Below are 18,421 nucleotides of genomic sequence, written 5' to 3'. Positions count from 1 at the left end.
TATAAGCAACGTAGACAGCAGTATGGAAACTGCGATGGTTCCAACGAGTCGAGACACGGTTTGAAACAACAAAAGCAGAAGAACCACTGCAAAGTAAAGTATTAGCAACAGAACCAAAACAGCAACCACATTTTCAAGGTTAAAAGAAAATGATCCTATGGACTTGAGCAGGGGAAGCAACCACCGGAATATAAACGGTAGCCTTGGTCCTCTTTCATCAACGAGAGGATTTTCTACAAAATAACGGTTCATGAACTCCTCTGCATCATTCTGCTTCCAAAGTTCAGTTGGAGGATTGCCATTCCAAAAAGCATACTCCAACTCTTCCAACTTTTCCTCTTTCTCAGAAAATACAAACTGGAGCCAATCCTTGTTACCTTTGTTACTTGGGCCATCAGTAGACCGATAACAGCAGGATACTGTAGATTTTCTTTTAAGCTTGTCTTCAATACCTTTTTCTCTAAGCGAACCTAAACAAGGCAGATATACGAAAGTTGTTTGACTCATAAAGGGACCGTCAATCCCAACTTTGGGAAACTCATCGATAGTTTGATGTTGGAACACTTCGATGGTAGTTGCAGTATATGATTGATAGCCTAGTATTATTCACCACCTTGTTGCAGCCTAATGTGGAAAAATGAAAGGAGTTTTGCTTTTTCTTATTTCTTTCCACTTGAAGAGCAGTGTGACAACCAGAAGTTTTAACATACAGAAAAGCTGTTCTTGTTGGAGAAACGATTTTCGAACACTGGTAAAGGACTACAAAAGAACAACAAGACCCGGAATTGGAGCAAAAACAGTTTTTTCAAAGTTATCTTCTGAGAAAGACCATTCTATCGAAAAGGAGAATGGTAACGTTTCAAGTAACCGTTCGCAACGGACATTTGAAACGACTTCCACTTTCACGTTATCAAAAAGCCAAGTATTGGCCTTGCTTTTCTCATTCTCGACTATAAGCTTTTTATCGTACTTTCAAATGCACTCACAATCTTTGAGCTTTGACTCTTCAAATCCGTGGAAGACTGATAAAGAGAATAAAATAGCCAAAGTATATCCAAAGCAGTTGAATGAAGAACTTGTCGATGAAGCGGCCGTGAATGATTTTCAAGCTCAAAAGGAACGTTTGTTTCCAGAATACAAGGATGCGCATGTACGACGAGGTGAGGATTTGTACCGAAGATTTCGTAAGGAGCTGTTTCAGGAAGAAGATGTGAAGAATGACAAAAAAATTCGTTTTCAACTGGACGGAAAAGAACTAGTAAGAGCATTGGAATATTGGAAATTGGAAGCATATGAAAATTTCGTGCTTCTTATGAAGAGACTTGGTTTTGTTGGAGTTATTACTGTGTACTCTTTTTGGGGAATGATGGTGTCTGATCGTTCTTCAAGACGTGTTTCATTGCCATCCATTTATGATGCACAAGCAATTGCTGCCTATTTTCGACTTTATCCTGAGAAAGTGTTTTTCCGTCTGGTTTCCATTGCTTGTGAACTTGCGCAGTTCTCAACTGGCCTCTTAGTGGATTTGACTTCATATCGTCTGTTTGGTCCGAACGAGGAGAAGATGTCTTCTTTAGCTAAGGACGGTCACGACCTCTTGACAGTTCGAAAGAGTGAACCGTTGCAAAATGAACAAGTCACATATGAGACATATTCTGTGCCCTCTTTTTGGAAGGACAACTTTTTCCATATCTTTCATTTCTTCCGCAAGTCGCCTTGGCCTAGAAACGGATTTCCTATTCTTCAAAGGCAGCATTTTGGAGGAAAGAGTCCGATTGCTCTTTTCGAGGAGCAGATGAAAGAGCGAATGAAAAGAAAATACGAATTTTGGGAATGGAAATGGCAGCGAAGGGCTTCAAAATTGAGAGAAATGCTAACTCGACTGGGACCTGCGTTTATTAAATTCGGGCAAACTTTAGCATCCAGACCGGATATTGTTGGTCATTACGGAGTTGTAGAACTTCAGAAGCTCCAGGATAGTTTACCTTTTTTTTCGACAGAAAGAGCATTTGAGTTTATCACTGAAGAACTTGGAGCAACGCCTGACCAAATATTTGACTTTATCTCTAAAGAACCTGCAGCAGCAGCAAGTTTGGGTCAAGTTTACAAAGCTCGTCTAGATAACGTCGATGTAGCCGTAAAGGTTCAAAGACCAGATATTGCAGAGTCGATTGCACTGGACTCTTACATTTTACGGGGTTTGGCATTTACTCTTACTAAACTATTAAAAGTGAGTTGAAATATTTATTCTGTTATTTGACATTTTACATATGTACTAGTCTAAAACGGATTTCGTCATGGCGGTGGACGAATTCGGAACTCGACTCTATGAAGAAATTGATTATAAAGGAGAAAGTTCGAATATGATTCGTTTTCAGAAACTTTATGGCGATATTCCTGGAATTTATATCCCATCCGTATTTCAAGAATACTCTACCCGACGAATTCTTGTCATGGAATGGATAGATGGTCAAAAAATTGTAAATGAAGGGAATTTTATTCGGAAAGAAGATGCAGCACTGGTTGAAATTGGCATTCAGTTTTCTTTAAAACAGTTGTTAGAAACAGGGTTTCTTCATGCGGATCCTCATGGAGGCAATCTTGTTCGCATGAAGGACGGACGTTTAGCGTATTTAGATTTTGGATTGGTTTCACATGTTCCTGAGGCAATGATGTATTCTATGATATGTACATTCTTTCATTTGATGATTGGAGACTATCCATCTCTTGCTGAAGACTTTGCAAGCCTTGCTCTCATTCAGTCAAACGACTTGGACAACCATATTCCCGAATTAATTTTGGCTCTACAAGAAACCTTCTCGCAAGAACCATTTTCATTTCATGGTTTACCAGAAAAACTTGTTTTACTTGCAAGCCGGTTTCCTTTCGTGATTCCTCCATACTTTTTGAACAACTTGAGAGCTCTCTCTACTTTAGAGTCGCTAGCAAGAACTGCCGATACATCATTTGATGTGAAAGACGTGGTTTATCCTTATGTTGTTTCAAGAATGCTATATGACCCTGCACCTCAGCTTCAACATGCATTGGAAAACTATATTATTGATAGAGAAAGTGGCTCCCCTTGTTGGGACCGAATTGACAATATATTGCACGATGCTGTTGTTGCCTCAATACATTCCCAGTCACATATCGTTCGTTCATACCTTCGAACTTCCTCTCTATCGGGTTCTGGTTCCTATCTTGGAAATATGTTTTCGAGCAACGAAGAAGAGTTAACTGCATATCTCTTAATAAGTTTCCTAATATCACCTGGAGGTAGTTTCTTGCGAGAATTGTTAGTTATTCAATTTGCCCGTAATATTTGTCGATATTTGTTTTATGTTTTGGATAGATTAGAATTTGTATTATTGCCTGACAACTTGCGACCTCCTCCTGCAGCGTCTCTGTTATCGATTTCTACATCTTCATGCAATTCGATGGAAAAACGAAAGGATATAAAGGAGGCGACCCAGCGCAATAGACAAGTTGTAATGAAATTGTTCAAGAGATTGAATGGATATCATTGGAAGACGTCTTTGTTCATGGTGGTTATAATTCTAAGAAGCATATTGAGAATAACCTTTACTGTGGTGTCTTTTTGTCTTTGGCGAGTATTCCGTGACGTGAGAATAGTAGTGAAAAGGATTTTTGGGGGGAATCTGAAGTCGTCTTGGGGAGAATAGCAATTGGAAATAAATTGTAGTTTCAATCCGTTGCTGTCCGACTGAAATTGTTACACAATTGAGATACACAAAATATTCTTGCAAGAGCCGTTGGAGAATTGTACGTCGAATGCGGCTTCACAAAATTGCGACGCTGGCAACAGGTAGGAAGGATCCAATATGGTCTATTTCTTGGTGTCCTACTGCTTCCATACTCGCTTCGGCGGGAAGTGACTGTTTGGTAAGACTTTGGGCATCTCAAACTGGAGACAATAAACAAACCGAAGTGATCCAAAAAGACTCCGAACAGCCTCAAGAGTGGTGCTGCCTTGCAACTTTTGGAGCTAATCTTTTTCCAAGAACTTTAAGATGCGTTGCTTTTAATCCAAGGTTGCCTTTCTTGGCCTGTGGTAGTTTTGACTCATATGTTTATACCATGAGATTAAGCAGCAACTGTGAAGAAGGCTCCGAATTGAATTTACAGGAGATCTTAACTGCTCCTCCCAAACTTCAATTAACTTCAACTTTAGAAGGTCATGAAAGTGAGATCAAGTGTGTTGCTTTTTCCTCTTCAGGTGCGCTTTTAGCGAGTTGTAGTAGAGACAGAACGATATGGTTGTGGGAATTGGGAATCGACAAGGATGATTTCGAGTCACTGAGTATACTGGAAGGACATACACAAGATGTAAAGTATGTGATTTGGCATCCTTGTAAGGAGCTGTTATGTTCTTGTAGTTATGACAACACTGTAAGAATGTGGGTCGAAGATGAGTACGATTGGTATTGTTGCTCTGTATTAAGTGGACACTCGTCAACTGTATGGGCAGCTTCATTTGATAAATTTGGAGAGAGACTTGTCACTGTTTCAGACGATCGAAGTGTTATATTTTGGAGACAAATTCCTAGACGTACAGATGAAGTTGGACGGGATCCTTCCTGGGAAACTTTTTGTGTATTAAGAGACCAGCATGAGCGAGCTATCTACACAGTTGATTGGTCCCATCAAAGTGGCCTTGTAGTAACTGGAGGTGGCGATGACGCATTACACATTTATCAAGAGAATGCTTTGAGAAGGAATGAATCTTCAGACGTCACAGAAGAACAATTTGCTCCTCATCGGGATTTAGCTGACGATAGTGGAGAAGTTTCTCATCATGCCGAACCTTTTTCTATTGCGGCTGTCCTGCTGAACGCCCATGAAGGGGATATCAATTGTGTGAAATGGAATCCACTGGTTTGTTAGTTCTTACATGATATTCTGTTGTTCTTAATTCTATTAGGATGGTTACGTGTTTGCTTCTTGTGGCGACGATGGTTTTATTTATATCTGGCAAGTGAGAAGGGATACACCCTGACTTGTAGATGAAATGCCTCAATTGAATAACAGTTTGCTCCAAACATCATTTGTTGCTTTTTTGTGTATCTACATTCGTATTATTTCCATACCAACCAACGTAATGCCAGAGTTGACTTTGATAATCATAAATAAAGTAATGACCGTTTCTGTCGTAGTACCCCCCATTGCTGTCATAATATCCTCCGTACTCATCGGACTGACCTAAGATTTGAATACCATTCAATGCAACTTTCTGTTGTGGAAGCGTAAAGCACTTCCCTCCAACGTTTGACGACAAAGTTCCAAGTTGGTTGGACGAACATGTTGGGGCCTCCGCAGTATTAGGCGTACCAGAGCCAGTCTTACCACCTCCATACATACTTAGCCTTGCTGCCGCATCTATCCTCCTAAGTTCCTTCTCTATCTGCTTGGATTCCTTCTTTTTCGTTTCGTTCTCACGGTGCGACCTCTTCAAATAGTTTTCTACATTGTGCTTGTGGCGTAAACCCTAGACCAGTTGAAGTCAAACAACTGTATACACATGTTTCCGTACTTACATTTTCGTGCTGCTGCATCTGAATTTTATTATTAGCTATCCAAGTGTTACAATATTTGCAATAGTGACGTTGTTGCGATATCCAGTAGTCCGCCATATTAGCGAATAAATATTAAAGACGATTGATTCAAACGAATAACATAATTTTAGCTTCCATCTTTTATTCATGATGAGGAAAGACTTCAGAACTCCTTATACTATGTCACTCTGAATAGTTTTTTAATTGGACTTGTCTAACATTATGCAAATAAGTTTATATTCCTGTTCTTCTGAGAATTCTCTAATAATTGGATAAAGTGAATGATCGGTAGAACCTCAAAGTCTGAATGAAAAAACTGAGGATCGGTTGGTATTTGAGATTTTCATTTGTCTTTCTTTGTCCGGGTTTTAAGCTTTGTTAACATTGTTATTCATAATAGCAAATTCTAATTTTTACAGTTGTTACGAATTCGAAAGGAAAGATGAATAACTACGTATCTTGAGCACAAAAATAGCCTGCACGATGATTCTACCGCTAAAATTGGCATTCATTTGCACAATAATAAAGTGACCAACACAAAGCAGACTCAAAGCCGGTTTTGCTCTGAATTATCAATGAGGAAAATTTCATTGGCTAAGTCAATGAACTTAACAATTGTTCATGAACTATATCAATGCTTGCTTATTTTTGTGAAATACTTCTATTGCATATTTTTTGCAACTTGAATATGAATTCTCCAAATGAGAAATCTTCAGCGAACATGAGATTGTGCCAAAAGGAACTCCAAAGAGAGCTGTCCATTTCGATAGTTGCGCCGATTTCTCAGGTTTTCTTCACTCGTCATGTCAGCGTTTATCACCAGTAGTCCTTATGTAAACCAGTTGCGTTTTAAACCAAAGTCTTTTGGCGAGACTCTTAATAGTTCAAAGTTTGTTTTTCGTTCGCCCCTGACGAAGCTTCCCTTGGCTACCTTTCGTGGGAAGGTAAGTGTTGACAAATTTTGTGTGACAATGTTGAAATTTCTCTAGAACTCTGAACAGTCTGGGAGATGCGTATCTATGACAACAACAGTCCCTAAAAGAGAGGGAGTTACGAAAGAGAACTTGGATTTTGATACCAAAAGTTTTCAGAAGGAAAAAGTTTGGCTTGTTGATGGTTACGAATACATCGTCAAGGGCGGACGAGATGTTTTTAAAGCTCTTCCAAAGGCGTTTCAAAAAGTAAAGCAAGTCGGAGTTATTGGCTGGGGTTCTCAAGGTCCTGCACAGGCACAGAATTTAAGGGACACTTTTGAGTCTTGTGGATTACCTATTACAGTCAAGGTTGGTCTTCGTTCCGGTTCTAGATCGATGCAAGAAGCAAGGAAGGCAGGATTCTCTGAAGAAAAAGGTACTCTTGGGGATATGTTAGACGTTATTGCAGAAAGTGATCTTGTTTTGCTTCTTATTTCGGATGCCGCCACTGTGGAGAACTATGAAGCTATCATGAAAGCAATGAAACCAGGTGCGACGCTAGGTCTTTCTCATGGATTCTTACTGGGATATTTGGACAGTATTGGAAAAAAGTTCGGTTTCGATCTTAATGTTATAGTTTGTCTCTCTCTAATGCGTTTTGGTTGTTGGTTTCGTATGCTTTCACTTTCATGGCTATATCCGTTTTTTTGTGCATTTAGTCAACTCCATGTTCTTTCTGTCTATAGAAGATGTGGAGGTTCTATGTTACAGCTTGTTGCAGTATGGTCTGGGCGTATTGGTATAGGCTCTTCTTTTACTTTTCAGAGCCTGCCTGATTAGATGAATGTCTTTCAGGTATATTCTGGGTATGTGTGGCATTTTAGTGGTTGCTGTATCCTGTAGATTGTTGATTTCTTGTTTAGTCGTTATTGTTGGTTTAGTGTTTCAGTGACAATTTTGTTTTTAAGTTCTTGTAGGAAGCATTACTGGACCACTGACGTATTTAGTATATCAAAGAAAGGCATCCGTGCTGTGTATGATGAACTGAATGAGGAGGGAAAGGAAATATTTGCGAAAGCTTACTGTGCTTCTTATCTACCTGCATATGATATTCTAATTGAATGTTATGAAGATGTAGAAAGTGGCAATGAGATCAAGTCAGTGTTGCAAGCCTGCAAACGCCATCATAAAATACCTATGGGCAAGATTGATACAACTCGCATGTGGCAAGTTGGCAAAGAAGTCAGAGAAACCAGAGATGAGTCCAAGATTCCTATTGTTCCCTTTTCTGCAGGTGTTTATATCGCAGCTATGATGGCTCAGATTGATATTCTTTTGGAGAAAGGACATCCTATCTCAGAAATTGTGAACGAGTCGGTCATAGAATCTGTCGATTCACTTAATCCGTACATGCATGCCAGAGGTGTTTCTTATATGGTAGATAATTGCTCTACTACTGCGAGACTAGGTGCTAGGAAATGGGCTCCGCGTTTTGATTATAATATTACCCAACAGGCATTTCCTGCCATTGATAACAAGGAACCTTTGGATATGAGCAAACTGGATGCATTCTTGAGTCATCCTATTCATTCGGCAGTATTGGAATGTGCTAAATTACGTCCGAGCGTGGATATTTCACTTTCTGGGACTACCTCTGAAGACTTTGCACGTTATTGGCTGTAATTCGGGTATTTCAGCCCCAAAGTGAAATAATGAGTTGTCTTTTACAATAAAGCTTCTTTCGTTGTTTCAAATTGCAAACAGAACAGACAATAACATTTATAACAACAGAGACCCAAGTCAATGCACAACTACTTGAAATGTACTTATCACGACAAGAGAAAAGTTCTCTAGAATTCTTATGCCGTGAAACCCCCTTAAGTGTTGTTTTCCGATAGACTTTCTTCTTCCACAATGAATTCACTGTCATTATACTTCTCATTCAAAGGCTTCATGGATAGATTGAGATAATTTCTAGCCAAGTTAATGCGAGTGATTCTAACTTGAACTTCGTCTCCAATCTAAACCAAAAAAAAGTTTGCCATAAGGTCAGTTTCTCAAGCAATTTTATTACCTGCAAATCTCTGCTCATTTCAGACTTGAACAGTAATCCATCCTTTGGACCTCCAAAGTCCACAAACGCACCAAGATTAGTTATACTAACCACCCTACCATTCAAGAACTCTTTCGGATTTGCAGTCTTTGAAAACTCCTTCAACTCCTTGCGCAACTCCTCATCCTCCTCATAAGTTAGATGACGGATGTAACTTAAAAACAATACTATCGTACTCTTTGAGAATAGTTTCGGCTAAAGTCTCTCCTTCGGCTTCCATCACGACCAGAGCGACTATTTTCCCTTTTACGAGGAGATTTCATAGACAGCGCGAACTGTCTTTTTTCAGGATCCAATTTGATAACTCGAACTTGTACTGCTTGTCCCACACTGAGCATTTCTGCTGGGTCCGTTAAAAAATTCTCGGATATCTGTGAAACGTGTAAGAGTCCTAAATAAAAAACATAAGCCCAAATTCAGCAATGTCCAACAAGTATCAAGTCATACCGGAAAGGTTCGATCCAATATTCACAAAAGCTCCATATGGCATCAATTTCTCCACCGTTCCTTCATATACTTGACCTATCTTTAGAGCTTCAAAAGAGTGCTTATCCGAAGATTCTTCTTTCCCCGAAACACTACTTTCCAGGTCATTGAAGGTGGCCTTGGTCGCTTTGAAGTGTTTGGGGCCCGATACATGGTTATGCTTCAAGCCAATTCCAAAGAATACACCATCACTTAACTTTCTCGTCATAATTCGGGTGTTCTCTCCCCATAATACCTATCAACAGGACGGGTGAACGAAGTACAAAGTGCCCACGAGTGTGGTGAAGTAGCAAGGGAAAAGAAGACACAGTAAATAGAACAAGATAACATACAGTAGTTCGAAATATTCGTAAAAACTGGTTTTTTACCGGCACTCCTGCTTTATTCAAGTGTTGAAAACCGGACTCGGCGAATAAGAAACCAACGCACGGAGTCCACATGAGTTCCCACCAATTCCAACGATACCTGAAGTGGTGTGAATAGCTTTACTTGCGGTTGAGGCACTGCTCTTTAAAGCTTATTTATCTAATAAATTAGTTTGAGCTTTCAAGAAACTTTTGAACTCTCTCCACAGTTTCTTCCAAGTCTTGTTCCTTATTGCTGGGAACTACCCATATCTGCTTTTCGTTAAAGCAACAATACGCCTCGTCTAGAATAACTTGCATTATCTCACACTCCATGTTTTCCTCTAACTTCCTTCCTGAGTATCCACGAGCTTTCAAGCGATCATAAAGTGGAGCTGCTCAACAAGTAGAAGGTACGAGGTAAGTCCAAAATTACTCAACTCTATACTTTGGTTTACCTTACCAGTTTCTGTCTGCAAAACTATCACGAGATCTATTTTACAAGAGGCAAACCACTCGCAGCCATGGTACTCCAAGAGGTAACCACCGGGCTTTAAGAAGTCTATTAGGATAGGAATTAGCTTGCGACAACTTGAGGTGATGATTATACAAAATAAGAAGTAAACCCACTTTCTCTTCTTCTATTTCAAAACATTCCAACTGTTCATCATAACTACCCAAGCAACTGTGCTCCTCAGCAAACTTTCCCACTTCTACATGTTCCAAGGATGTTACTTCAGTCAGTCTCTTTGCTAGCGATGTCTTTCCTTTTCTTACATTTAGGGCTGTAGTGTCTAATTTTCGAACTCTTACCTGTTCCAGGCGTTCCAACTAGAAGAATATTTTTTCTATACTTCGGTAAAGAGAGTTGACTAGAGTCCAGCGTATTATTCAGTTCCGTCATGATGATAACACAATTTTGTGGAGCCTAAAGAGGAATGGAGTAGTTGATACATTCAATTAGCTTAAGCCTTTCAAAAGCGAGAAATTTTATTTAATGTTATTTCATTTTTTCAATAAAAATGCCGTTTCTTTCTGAACTACGCTTTCTCCATTCAGGGCTTTATGCCATTACTAGTAGCACAGTTCAATGATCGTTTAACGCTTGTTTCATTATAATTGATGATTTTGTGGATTGCGAACTAGTTAAGGTTTCTAGGAGTTTTCATTTGAAGCATGTCTGCTTTGTTTAATTTTCAAAGTCTTTTGGTTGTCATTGTTTTAGTAATCTGTACTTGTGCATACATCCGTAGTTTATATCCTTCTCTTCTTGACAGAAACAAAGAAGGGTAAGCTTTGTGTTTTTTATGTTTCCTTTTTCACTTAACTTGTTAGATTCCTTGGTTTGTTTTGGAAAGCATCTCGTATAGGCAAGCCAAGAATATTGTTGACGTTGACTTTATACTTATCTTGTTTTAGGAGAAAGACTTAGTCCTTATGTTTCCACTTGCTGCTTTTTGATGGCTTTGAGTTTGTTATTTGCAAGTTGACATCGCACATAGTTGGTCGAAAGTTGAAAGCTTTCTCTGCACAGAACCCGTATACTAAAAGTGGTTCAACAAGGAGGAGCCTGTCTGTTCTTGTTGCTAACTGTCGGGTTAGAAGGACGAAGCAGCTACTTGTAATTTCCAACATAGGATTTCTAGCAATAAAGAAAGTAATTTTATTATCACCTGCTCGCATAAAACTTATGGTCACTCTGTTATCATTCTTTGGGATATTTGCTTGGACTACGATGAAATGCATGAAGTTGCTGTTGAATGAGACGCAATATTCTGTCCAACTTTGATATAAAAAAGAAAGATGCAATATTCTGTCGAAGACCTTGAACGAAACCTGAAAAACACTTCTAAAACTTGCGGAGAATTAGAAGAAAGACTCGTGAACTTTTGTAAGAATCAAAGTGGTATTCGAACGGTGGGTTTCCACTTTATTTCCTGTAGGTTTCTCCCTAAGAATCGAGTATTGTAGTTAAAACGGGAAGCTGGCCACATATTTCCACAGATAGAGTCTTTGTTGCAACAAAGTCAGTTCTTGGACGAGAGAATATCACAAGTAGAGCACCAAGTGGAGCAAGTAAAAAGTAGTGTTGCGAAACATAAAGTACAGAAGGAAGACCTTTTACAGCTATACTCTTTACTTGAAAAGTTAGATGTAGTCAGTCAAGGAGTTGGCGTTTCTGAGGAATTAAGCAACAGACAAAAAGTCCCTGGCAGTATGGATCTTGAAACACTATCCAGCTACGAACGTCAAATACAACAAGGGTTGCGTAGTCTTCATTTTATATACAGTTTTGGTATATCAAACAGCTGTTTAGCAGCTTCTCAGACTCTGATGGAGAAAGAACACGTACGATTGCGAAGTGAAATGGTTGGGAGGTTAACGTCCTGTTTTCATTGGTATGATTGGGGTCTCTCAATCGATAAGGAGGCAAAGTGGATATCAACGATAATTGCTCAAGGAAAATATATGGATATGGCAGTTCAGGAAATCGTCTCTTTGCTGAAACGTCTTGGAGTCGCAGGTTATCTTCAACGGGCTTCTAAGGTTGAAATAAGAGAAAGAGAGTTTTTATTTCATATGCAAGACAAGAACGAAGATGTATCGCAAGTGCTGGAATGGGAAGATTGTTCCGTGCAAGAGTTGGACATCTTAGAAAATTGTTTAGACTTGGCAAACGGTTGCAAAAGAGCGCTTGTCATTTTTGACTTCATTTTAAGTCAAACATTCGATATTGACTACTACAGAGAAGTTGCTGTTGGGTTTTATGACTGGTTTCAGCGTGAAGTTTGTAGTTCCAAATGTATTTTAGGTCACTTTAAATACTTGAACGACTTGGATGGATTTAGTGATCCTTCTCAGTTTTCCCTTCGCCTCCGAGGACTAACCATTTGTGCCCAGAAACTTCGAATAGCTCTTCAAGCAAGAGGCATGGATATAAGTTTGGCAGAATCACTCGTTCCCGATATCTATCGAGCTGAAGAAGACTTGGCAGTTCTTTGTCATCGACATGTACTTGTCTATAGCAGAAATATTTTAAAGTCTATTGCATTCTGCCACGATGAATTGGTGGATGTCTCTTCTTTTTTGGCTGCATCCGAACATCGTTATTTGAGAGGGAAACTTGTTGATGCTGGAGAGCTTTGTCCATTTCCTTATCCCATTTGTAAGGTGACGAAGCAAGGGATAGAGTTGAGTCAAGCTGCAGACAGAATATTTCAGGATGCATATGTTTGCCTACAAAATAATTTGTCGGTAAGTTCGCTGTAGTTGTATGAAGTCTTTCATGTTTCTATGTATAGTTGTTGGGCTCTACTTTGATGAAAAGCATTTCGGAAATGTTGCTTTCGTATTATCGCATTGTTTCCGCCAATTGCTACAACATATTAAAATCTCAGTTGTTGGCACAGGCTATATATCATAACGACTGTTTCTTATTGGCGCATATTTGTTGTATTATTGAAATGAGAAAAACTCTGTTGATATCTCATCTCGATGAAGAGGCAGCAAGTCACCTTAAGGGACAAGACTATATGATTGCGTGCTTTCGGTTGAGATGTGAGGGTTCTACTTTTCTCGCGAAGAGTATATCTGCTACAAAGGATGCCATATATGCCTGTGTATCCAAAGCATCTGAAGGAGTATCATTTGAAGTGTGTTATCAAACTTCGATATTCAACCGTATTCAACGTTCTCTAGATGCTGCTTCTTTAAGCTTTGAAACTTTACTTTTTTCTTGGAAGGACTATTTGCCAAAGTCTGTTTTACGAAATATTGGATTGGGTTTGCTTGAAAACTATTGTCAGTGGTTGATTCAGGCAGTATTTGCGTTAGAAGATATCCCTCTTAGAACTAGTTCTTGTCTAGCGTCGTTGTTGCAAGAAGAAACAGAGAAGAAAACAAAGTTAGTCGCACAAGTATTGGATTGGGAACAGGCAGTCTTATCTGAGCGGTGCCGTGGTGTTTCATCACTTTGGTGGATATGCAAGATATTGAACTCGAACCTGGAAGAAATAGTCAAAATGGTACAGCATGGTCCGTTAAAGAGAAGAATAGCAAAGGATCAGTTAATCAAGTTAGTTACGGCTTTGTTTGAGAAAACAGCATATAGGAAGAAATGTTTACAACAAATTGCCATTGCATATTCCGTATCAGCGAAGAAAGAAAGCCACGTTTAAAGACTTACAATGCACGATAAGAACCCATTGGAAAACTTTTCTTACTTCTATGGCTTTTTATTTCATAGTTTGGTTATTATATGTGACTGTTGGCTACTTTCTTCGCGGTATGCACTGTTTGATATGATTGGAAAGCTGTTGTTTTCCCACAAAAACGTAAAGTACGTAACCTTGTTAAAGACACGAGACAAGCAGTTTACCAAAAGAGTATTTGATTACGTGCATAAACACTTTTGGTTGAGAGTTTTTTTTAACTTTATGTTCTTTTTCTTGTGACGGCTCAGTTTGGTTTACCGTTCCTTTTGTACCAGTTGTGTGCTACTTGTACAAGTCTTCTCAAGAGCCGGGAACTTTCTCTGGTTGGAATTCTATACTTTTCTCTGCAGATTTTTCTTTGTTTTGCTTTATATTGTTGTGCTATTGTACACTGAGTGCTGCAATAGAGTTATCTTTAAAGGTAGTCGTTCGAAGGAAGCGGCCAAGTTTTAATAACAAGTCGTCGTTTGTTATTCCAGCTGAAAAGTGGTCTTTTCCTTCTGGTCATACTATGAGAGCCTTTACTATCTGCTCTTATCTTTCTTTTCGCATTCCTTTGCTGAAATCTTGGTTGCCGTTTCTTCGAAGTGAGCTTGTCAGTATTTTATTCGTTTGCTGTCTCTTTTTTGTGAGCCAAGTAGTTCTCATACGTTTTGAAGTTTTTACTAACCACATTCCACATAGTGGGCTTGCTTGGTTGCGATTTCTCGAATAGGAAGAGGACGACATTTTGCTTTAGACTGTTATGCGGCAAGTGTTTGCGGAAGAGTAACTTCCCTTGTATTATTGACTTGTACTGTTGACCGATTTCTATCCACAAGTTTCTTCATCTTCATTAGTAAATTAAGGATAATAAGCTATTTTCTATGAAAGTCACGAGAGGCGACATATTACGCTTCATTTCTGTCATATCGAAGATGAGTTGACGTCATTTTCGTTTATTATCTAGGAGATATACTAGAAACTACTGGTTGCATTGGAGAATTTTCTGAATGATGAAAAGCTCGAGTATTTCTCGAGAATCCATTCGGTGAAGGAGTTTGAGGGTCGTGTGCAATACTAGTTATTCTCGATTGTCGATCGCGTCCCATTTTTTCATTCAGTCGGTTGGTTCTCAGAAAAAGCCAATAAGACAAAAAGGTTCCCAAAAAGGACGCCATGAACGAAATGAGGATAGTGGTAACAGATACTGAATACGATCTTTCCCAAGTCGCAGGTTGAAAAGATGGACTTTGTGAGGTTTCATTGAACTCCTGCTTTCTGTTTTCAACTACAAAGCTTTTTTGTGACAGCTTTTGTACACAAGAAGAGAGTTGTCGTTCTAAGTCTTTTAAAGCCTTTTGCGATAGTTCCGATGAATTTACTGTTTCAGTATCTCCCAACTGCAGTAAATGAAATAGCGCTTGACGATATTGTGAACTCTCTTGCTGTATCATTTCTTCAAGATGTTGAAATATTGTTACAAGTTCCTCACTCTGGGAGTCTGCTTGAGCAATACTGCTTACTAAATGTTGAAGCACTTCATTTCGCTTGTTGAGTTGCGCATTCGTATGAAAAAGGACATTCTCGATAGAACTGAATGTATCAGTTGCGTTGACTATGGCCAAGTTCCACTGCAGTTTTCTTTCTGTTTCATTTCTAAGTCTCTTTTCTTTGCTTAGCAACTCCTTCAAAGAATTTATTTCTGCGAGAGCTTTCTCTCTCTCTCCAGTAACGGACTGTACAACTATTTGTAACTTGTCTTGTTTCGAAAGACAATTTTGAAAACTTTGATTCAGAGTATTCAATTGTTCTTCCAGTTCGACTATTTTCGAGCGATAACGTTCTACTGCAGAGCCGCATCTCTTTTTAGAAAGCTCTTCGATGTAACGAACGGCGTCTTCCAAATTGCGATGTATATCTGCCCTAGCATTGGTTGCCTCCGTACTGAAGTGCTGTAATAAACTCTGAATAGTAACCTCTGTAGACTGAATTTTTCTCCTCAACTCTTCGGGGTCTTCATCAAGTTCCGTTATGTCCCCCACGTTTCCTAAGAGGGTCTCTATGTCGTCGGATGAATCTGTTGCTGCGACTTTCACAACCACAACAATACAAACTATCCATAAGAAGCTTTTTCTATATATCTTATTACTCAGTTTGAAGAAACTCATTTGTTACTTTACAGCAAAAATTCCTTTTTCGTGTAGTTCAATAGCAACAAGTCTGTACCAAAAAATTTCGAAAAGCGCAATCAATTCTATCGCAGTCCAGGAAGAGATTACTAAATTTTCTATATTTCTGATGCGAATTGACTTTTGAGCATTGATAGATGTTGCAACATTTCTGGAACAATAGTCTTCCATATATTTGTTTGCAATACTCATTATTTCGTAAAGGCAGAGCAGTAAGAAGCATCCTCCTTAGTAACAGCTTCTTTGAGTAGCTAACAATATTCACCAAAGAATTTTCCAGAAACTTGGCTGTTTGTGTACCAGTGATGATTCGTCTTCGTAAAAATACGTTGGAAAGTGGAGAATCAGAGGAAGACGTATTCAATGCACCTGTTACAATTTGTGAGTTGAAGATTGGTTTGTTGTCTTCTGCAAGATACCTACAGGAAGAGTTGGAAAATCTAGCAGAAAGTGCAGATACCAGTTCCAAGGATGGATTGTTTTACGTATTAAATGAAACAATATTGGCGTTGCTTAGACATCCAGAGTATTGGTGTTATGCTGCCATCAATACGAAAGTAACCAAATGGACCCATGCAACAGCAGAGTTTAATCGAAAGAGTGTCGAATCGCGCTCCCATACCAAATCAGAGACCCTGAGCAACTATAACAATCGAAGAATGAGAAGAGAAAAGTTTTCTGGTGACGATTCTTCCAGTCTTCCCGGAGAATACATTCTAATACATGTTATCGTAGCAACTGAAGGGAAACTCTCACAATTACCGTCAGAGTTAAACTCTGAATCTGATGTTAAGGAAGCATTAAAGGTTCTTTCAAGTACTTGGAGTGACAAGCTTCAGGGTCTTGAAGTCATTTGGGTGCCACAGTCTGTCGATGATGTCTTGACTGGAAACGAAATGCTTTTACAGCATCCCGAATTGCGTCGTATTTCATGACATGGATTGATTCTAAATAGCTATTTTGTGTTGGGAACATAGAAAGTGATCAACTTTATAGATATGATATGTGGTTTAAGGGTTATTGGGCATATAGGTAGCATTGTAAAGAGGGAACTTTCAGCAGGAAGTCTTCAACTAGTTCGTTCTTTTAAAGCGCCGTTCCTATTACAACGCAATCGAACAGTCTGCACACAGCAGGTTGGCCATCCCGTACAAAGTCATGCTACTTGCAATTTGTCTTTACGTCCAGACAATAATGGTTTGGGGCCAAAAAGATTTTATGAACAAGTATACACCGTGGAGAGAATACCTGGTGTGTATTGTGTGTCTCTAGATGGAAAGCTGCTTCGAACAAGAACGGGAAAGTTTCTGGAAAGCCGTTGTCGAGAGCTTTCATTGGTGGTAGCAAGTGAATGGGAAGCTCAACACTCGCGAATTCTTCCAAGTTCTATGCCTGTTACTTCTTTGTTAACTACCAGCATTGACCTAACCAAGGAGCACAGACAACAATTTCTTAAGACTCTATCGGAATTTTTTAATACGGACACAATTTGTATTCGTGCTTCATATCCAGAAGGCCTTGTTTTTCGTCAAAAAGTCCTGTGGGATCCTCTAATTGTATTTTTAAGTGGTATTGTGATCTTGTTTTCTTTTGTTGTATTTAACTAAATACTGTATTTTAGAGAATTGGAATATCCAGATACGAACAAGTGAAGATCTCTTCGGTGTTTCTCAAGAGAGAGAAAGTCTGGAAAAAATTCGTCAATATTTGGAGAATCAGTCTTCCCTATTCATAACTGCGCTACACTCTGCTACTAGCACAACTAAATCACTCATTATTGGTTTAGCCTTGTCTGAAAAGGCTATTAGTACAAGACAAGCCATGGAAGCTTGTCGTTGTGAAGAAGACTTTCAAATTCAATACTGGGGTGACGTGGAAGGTTGTCATGATATTGACCGTGCAGATACTTTCGTCCGTTTGGCCTCTGCTTCTCTTGTATTTTCGTTGTTGCGAACCTTTCCCGAGTGTTTCCATTCTCAGAATTGAGTTTCATCATTTTTGATGTGCAACAGTTTTGATGAGGAAATGATGATGGACTATGCTCAGAAGGAAAAGCAAAGAATAATTCAAGAAAAGGTACTCAGATTTTCCTCTCGGGAAAATAAAAGCCAATAGATTGATTGCCTTAGAATTGGGTTAGTTTTCCGATTTGTGCAGATTGCGACGGTTCAAGACTGATATACAAAAATGGAACACTGGAGTCAATACAAAGATGAACTGATAGCCACTGCAAAGGCACTAGTGACTCCTGGAAAAGGGTAAATGGTTATTTATGTATATATGTTCTTTGTGTTTCTGATTCCGTTGTCCGTTTGCAGAATCCTAGCTGGAGATGAGTCTACTGGCACCATAGGAAAGCGTTTTGCTTCCATTCAAGTAGAAAATAATGAAGAGAACCGAAGAAGTTATCGGGAGCTGTTGTTTACTGCTCCTAACTTTGGTCATTATATTTCTGGTGTGATTACTTTTGAGGAAACTCTATATCACAAGGTATTTTGGTATCCTTTTTTGTTGGTCTTAATACAAGAGCAAGAATAACTTTGTTGTAATAGACTAGCCAAGGGAAGCCTTTTGTGGATGTGATGAAGGAGGCGGGTGTGATTCCT

At 39.1% G+C, this 18,421-nt stretch overlaps 12 protein-coding genes across 12 annotated transcripts in view; 8 read left to right on the top strand and 4 right to left on the bottom strand.

Moving 5' to 3' along the window:
* Positions 1-557, bottom strand: part of Gasu_39280 (molecular chaperone DnaJ) — a 2,971-nt gene extending 2,414 nt beyond the window's left edge. The window contains exon 1 of the mRNA XM_005705012.1: positions 1-557. This exon is cut by the window's left edge and continues 2,414 nt beyond it. Coding sequence (XP_005705069.1) covers positions 1-507 — 507 coding nt within the window. The 5' untranslated portion in view covers positions 508-557.
* Positions 558-877: 320 nt separating this feature from the next.
* Gasu_39270 (aarF domain-containing kinase) lies at positions 878-3,712 on the top strand. Its single transcript, XM_005705011.1, has 2 exons — positions 878-2,230; positions 2,280-3,712. The coding sequence occupies exons 1-2, from the start codon at positions 977-979 to the stop codon at positions 3,681-3,683; spliced, it is 2,658 nt and encodes an 885-aa protein (XP_005705068.1). The 5' UTR covers positions 878-976; the 3' UTR covers positions 3,684-3,712.
* A 5-nt stretch (positions 3,713-3,717) lies between these two features.
* On the top strand, positions 3,718-5,686 carry Gasu_39260 (uncharacterized protein). Its single transcript, XM_005705010.1, has 2 exons — positions 3,718-4,896; positions 4,943-5,686. Exons 1-2 carry the CDS (start codon positions 3,793-3,795, stop codon positions 5,015-5,017), a joined length of 1,179 nt encoding a protein of 392 aa, XP_005705067.1. The 5' UTR covers positions 3,718-3,792; the 3' UTR covers positions 5,018-5,686.
* A 631-nt stretch (positions 5,687-6,317) lies between these two features.
* On the top strand, positions 6,318-8,222 carry Gasu_39250 (ketol-acid reductoisomerase). The gene is made up of 5 exons (XM_005705009.1): positions 6,318-6,517; positions 6,563-7,151; positions 7,207-7,286; positions 7,343-7,353; positions 7,411-8,222. The coding sequence occupies exons 1-5, from the start codon at positions 6,377-6,379 to the stop codon at positions 8,168-8,170; spliced, it is 1,581 nt and encodes a 526-aa protein (XP_005705066.1). The 5' UTR covers positions 6,318-6,376; the 3' UTR covers positions 8,171-8,222.
* Positions 8,223-8,226: 4 nt separating this feature from the next.
* Gasu_39240 (30S ribosomal protein S1) lies at positions 8,227-9,587 on the bottom strand. Its single transcript, XM_005705008.1, has 5 exons — positions 9,419-9,587; positions 9,048-9,321; positions 8,777-8,991; positions 8,562-8,726; positions 8,227-8,508 (listed from the first exon to the last, which is right to left on the bottom strand). The coding sequence occupies exons 1-5, from the start codon at positions 9,524-9,526 to the stop codon at positions 8,365-8,367; spliced, it is 906 nt and encodes a 301-aa protein (XP_005705065.1). The 5' UTR covers positions 9,527-9,587; the 3' UTR covers positions 8,227-8,364.
* A 4-nt stretch (positions 9,588-9,591) lies between these two features.
* On the bottom strand, positions 9,592-10,377 carry Gasu_39230 (transcription initiation factor TFIID subunit D7). The gene is made up of 4 exons (XM_005705007.1): positions 10,244-10,377; positions 10,061-10,197; positions 9,894-10,011; positions 9,592-9,825 (listed from the first exon to the last, which is right to left on the bottom strand). Exons 1-4 carry the CDS (start codon positions 10,332-10,334, stop codon positions 9,620-9,622), a joined length of 552 nt encoding a protein of 183 aa, XP_005705064.1. The 5' UTR covers positions 10,335-10,377; the 3' UTR covers positions 9,592-9,619.
* A 100-nt stretch (positions 10,378-10,477) lies between these two features.
* On the top strand, positions 10,478-11,131 carry Gasu_39220 (uncharacterized protein). Its single transcript, XM_005705006.1, has 3 exons — positions 10,478-10,719; positions 10,766-10,800; positions 10,850-11,131. The coding sequence occupies exons 1-3, from the start codon at positions 10,607-10,609 to the stop codon at positions 10,918-10,920; spliced, it is 219 nt and encodes a 72-aa protein (XP_005705063.1). The 5' UTR covers positions 10,478-10,606; the 3' UTR covers positions 10,921-11,131.
* A 96-nt stretch (positions 11,132-11,227) lies between these two features.
* On the top strand, positions 11,228-14,052 carry Gasu_39210 (centromere/kinetochore protein zw10). The gene is made up of 3 exons (XM_005705005.1): positions 11,228-11,347; positions 11,402-12,685; positions 12,733-14,052. Exons 1-3 carry the CDS (start codon positions 11,234-11,236, stop codon positions 13,606-13,608), a joined length of 2,274 nt encoding a protein of 757 aa, XP_005705062.1. The 5' UTR covers positions 11,228-11,233; the 3' UTR covers positions 13,609-14,052.
* Positions 14,053-14,137: 85 nt separating this feature from the next.
* On the top strand, positions 14,138-14,552 carry Gasu_39200 (uncharacterized protein). Its single transcript, XM_005705004.1, has 2 exons — positions 14,138-14,272; positions 14,329-14,552. The coding sequence occupies exons 1-2, from the start codon at positions 14,156-14,158 to the stop codon at positions 14,512-14,514; spliced, it is 303 nt and encodes a 100-aa protein (XP_005705061.1). The 5' UTR covers positions 14,138-14,155; the 3' UTR covers positions 14,515-14,552.
* A 4-nt stretch (positions 14,553-14,556) lies between these two features.
* On the bottom strand, positions 14,557-15,917 carry Gasu_39190 (uncharacterized protein). The gene has a single exon (XM_005705003.1). It carries the CDS (start codon positions 15,792-15,794, stop codon positions 14,586-14,588), a length of 1,209 nt encoding a protein of 402 aa, XP_005705060.1. The 5' UTR covers positions 15,795-15,917; the 3' UTR covers positions 14,557-14,585.
* Positions 15,918-15,937: 20 nt separating this feature from the next.
* Gasu_39180 (ATP synthase mitochondrial F1 complex assembly factor 2) lies at positions 15,938-17,936 on the top strand. Its single transcript, XM_005705002.1, has 4 exons — positions 15,938-16,027; positions 16,086-16,739; positions 16,812-17,384; positions 17,437-17,936. The coding sequence occupies exons 2-4, from the start codon at positions 16,121-16,123 to the stop codon at positions 17,799-17,801; spliced, it is 1,557 nt and encodes a 518-aa protein (XP_005705059.1). The 5' UTR covers positions 15,938-16,027; positions 16,086-16,120; the 3' UTR covers positions 17,802-17,936.
* An 11-nt stretch (positions 17,937-17,947) lies between these two features.
* Positions 17,948-18,421, top strand: Gasu_39170 (fructose-bisphosphate aldolase, class I; the record flags this gene model as incomplete). The annotated part of the gene is made up of 2 exons (XM_005705001.1): positions 17,948-18,073; positions 18,134-18,421. The coding sequence occupies exons 1-2, from the start codon at positions 18,003-18,005 to the stop codon at positions 18,351-18,353; spliced, it is 291 nt and encodes a 96-aa protein (XP_005705058.1). The 5' UTR covers positions 17,948-18,002.

This window comes from Galdieria sulphuraria (genome assembly GCF_000341285.1).
Source record: "Galdieria sulphuraria unplaced genomic scaffold scaf_34, whole genome shotgun sequence".
Lineage (NCBI taxonomy): Eukaryota > Rhodophyta > Bangiophyceae > Galdieriales > Galdieriaceae > Galdieria > Galdieria sulphuraria.
The sequence above is the reverse complement of the archived record's forward strand: the minus strand, read 5'-3'. Positions and strand labels throughout refer to the sequence as shown.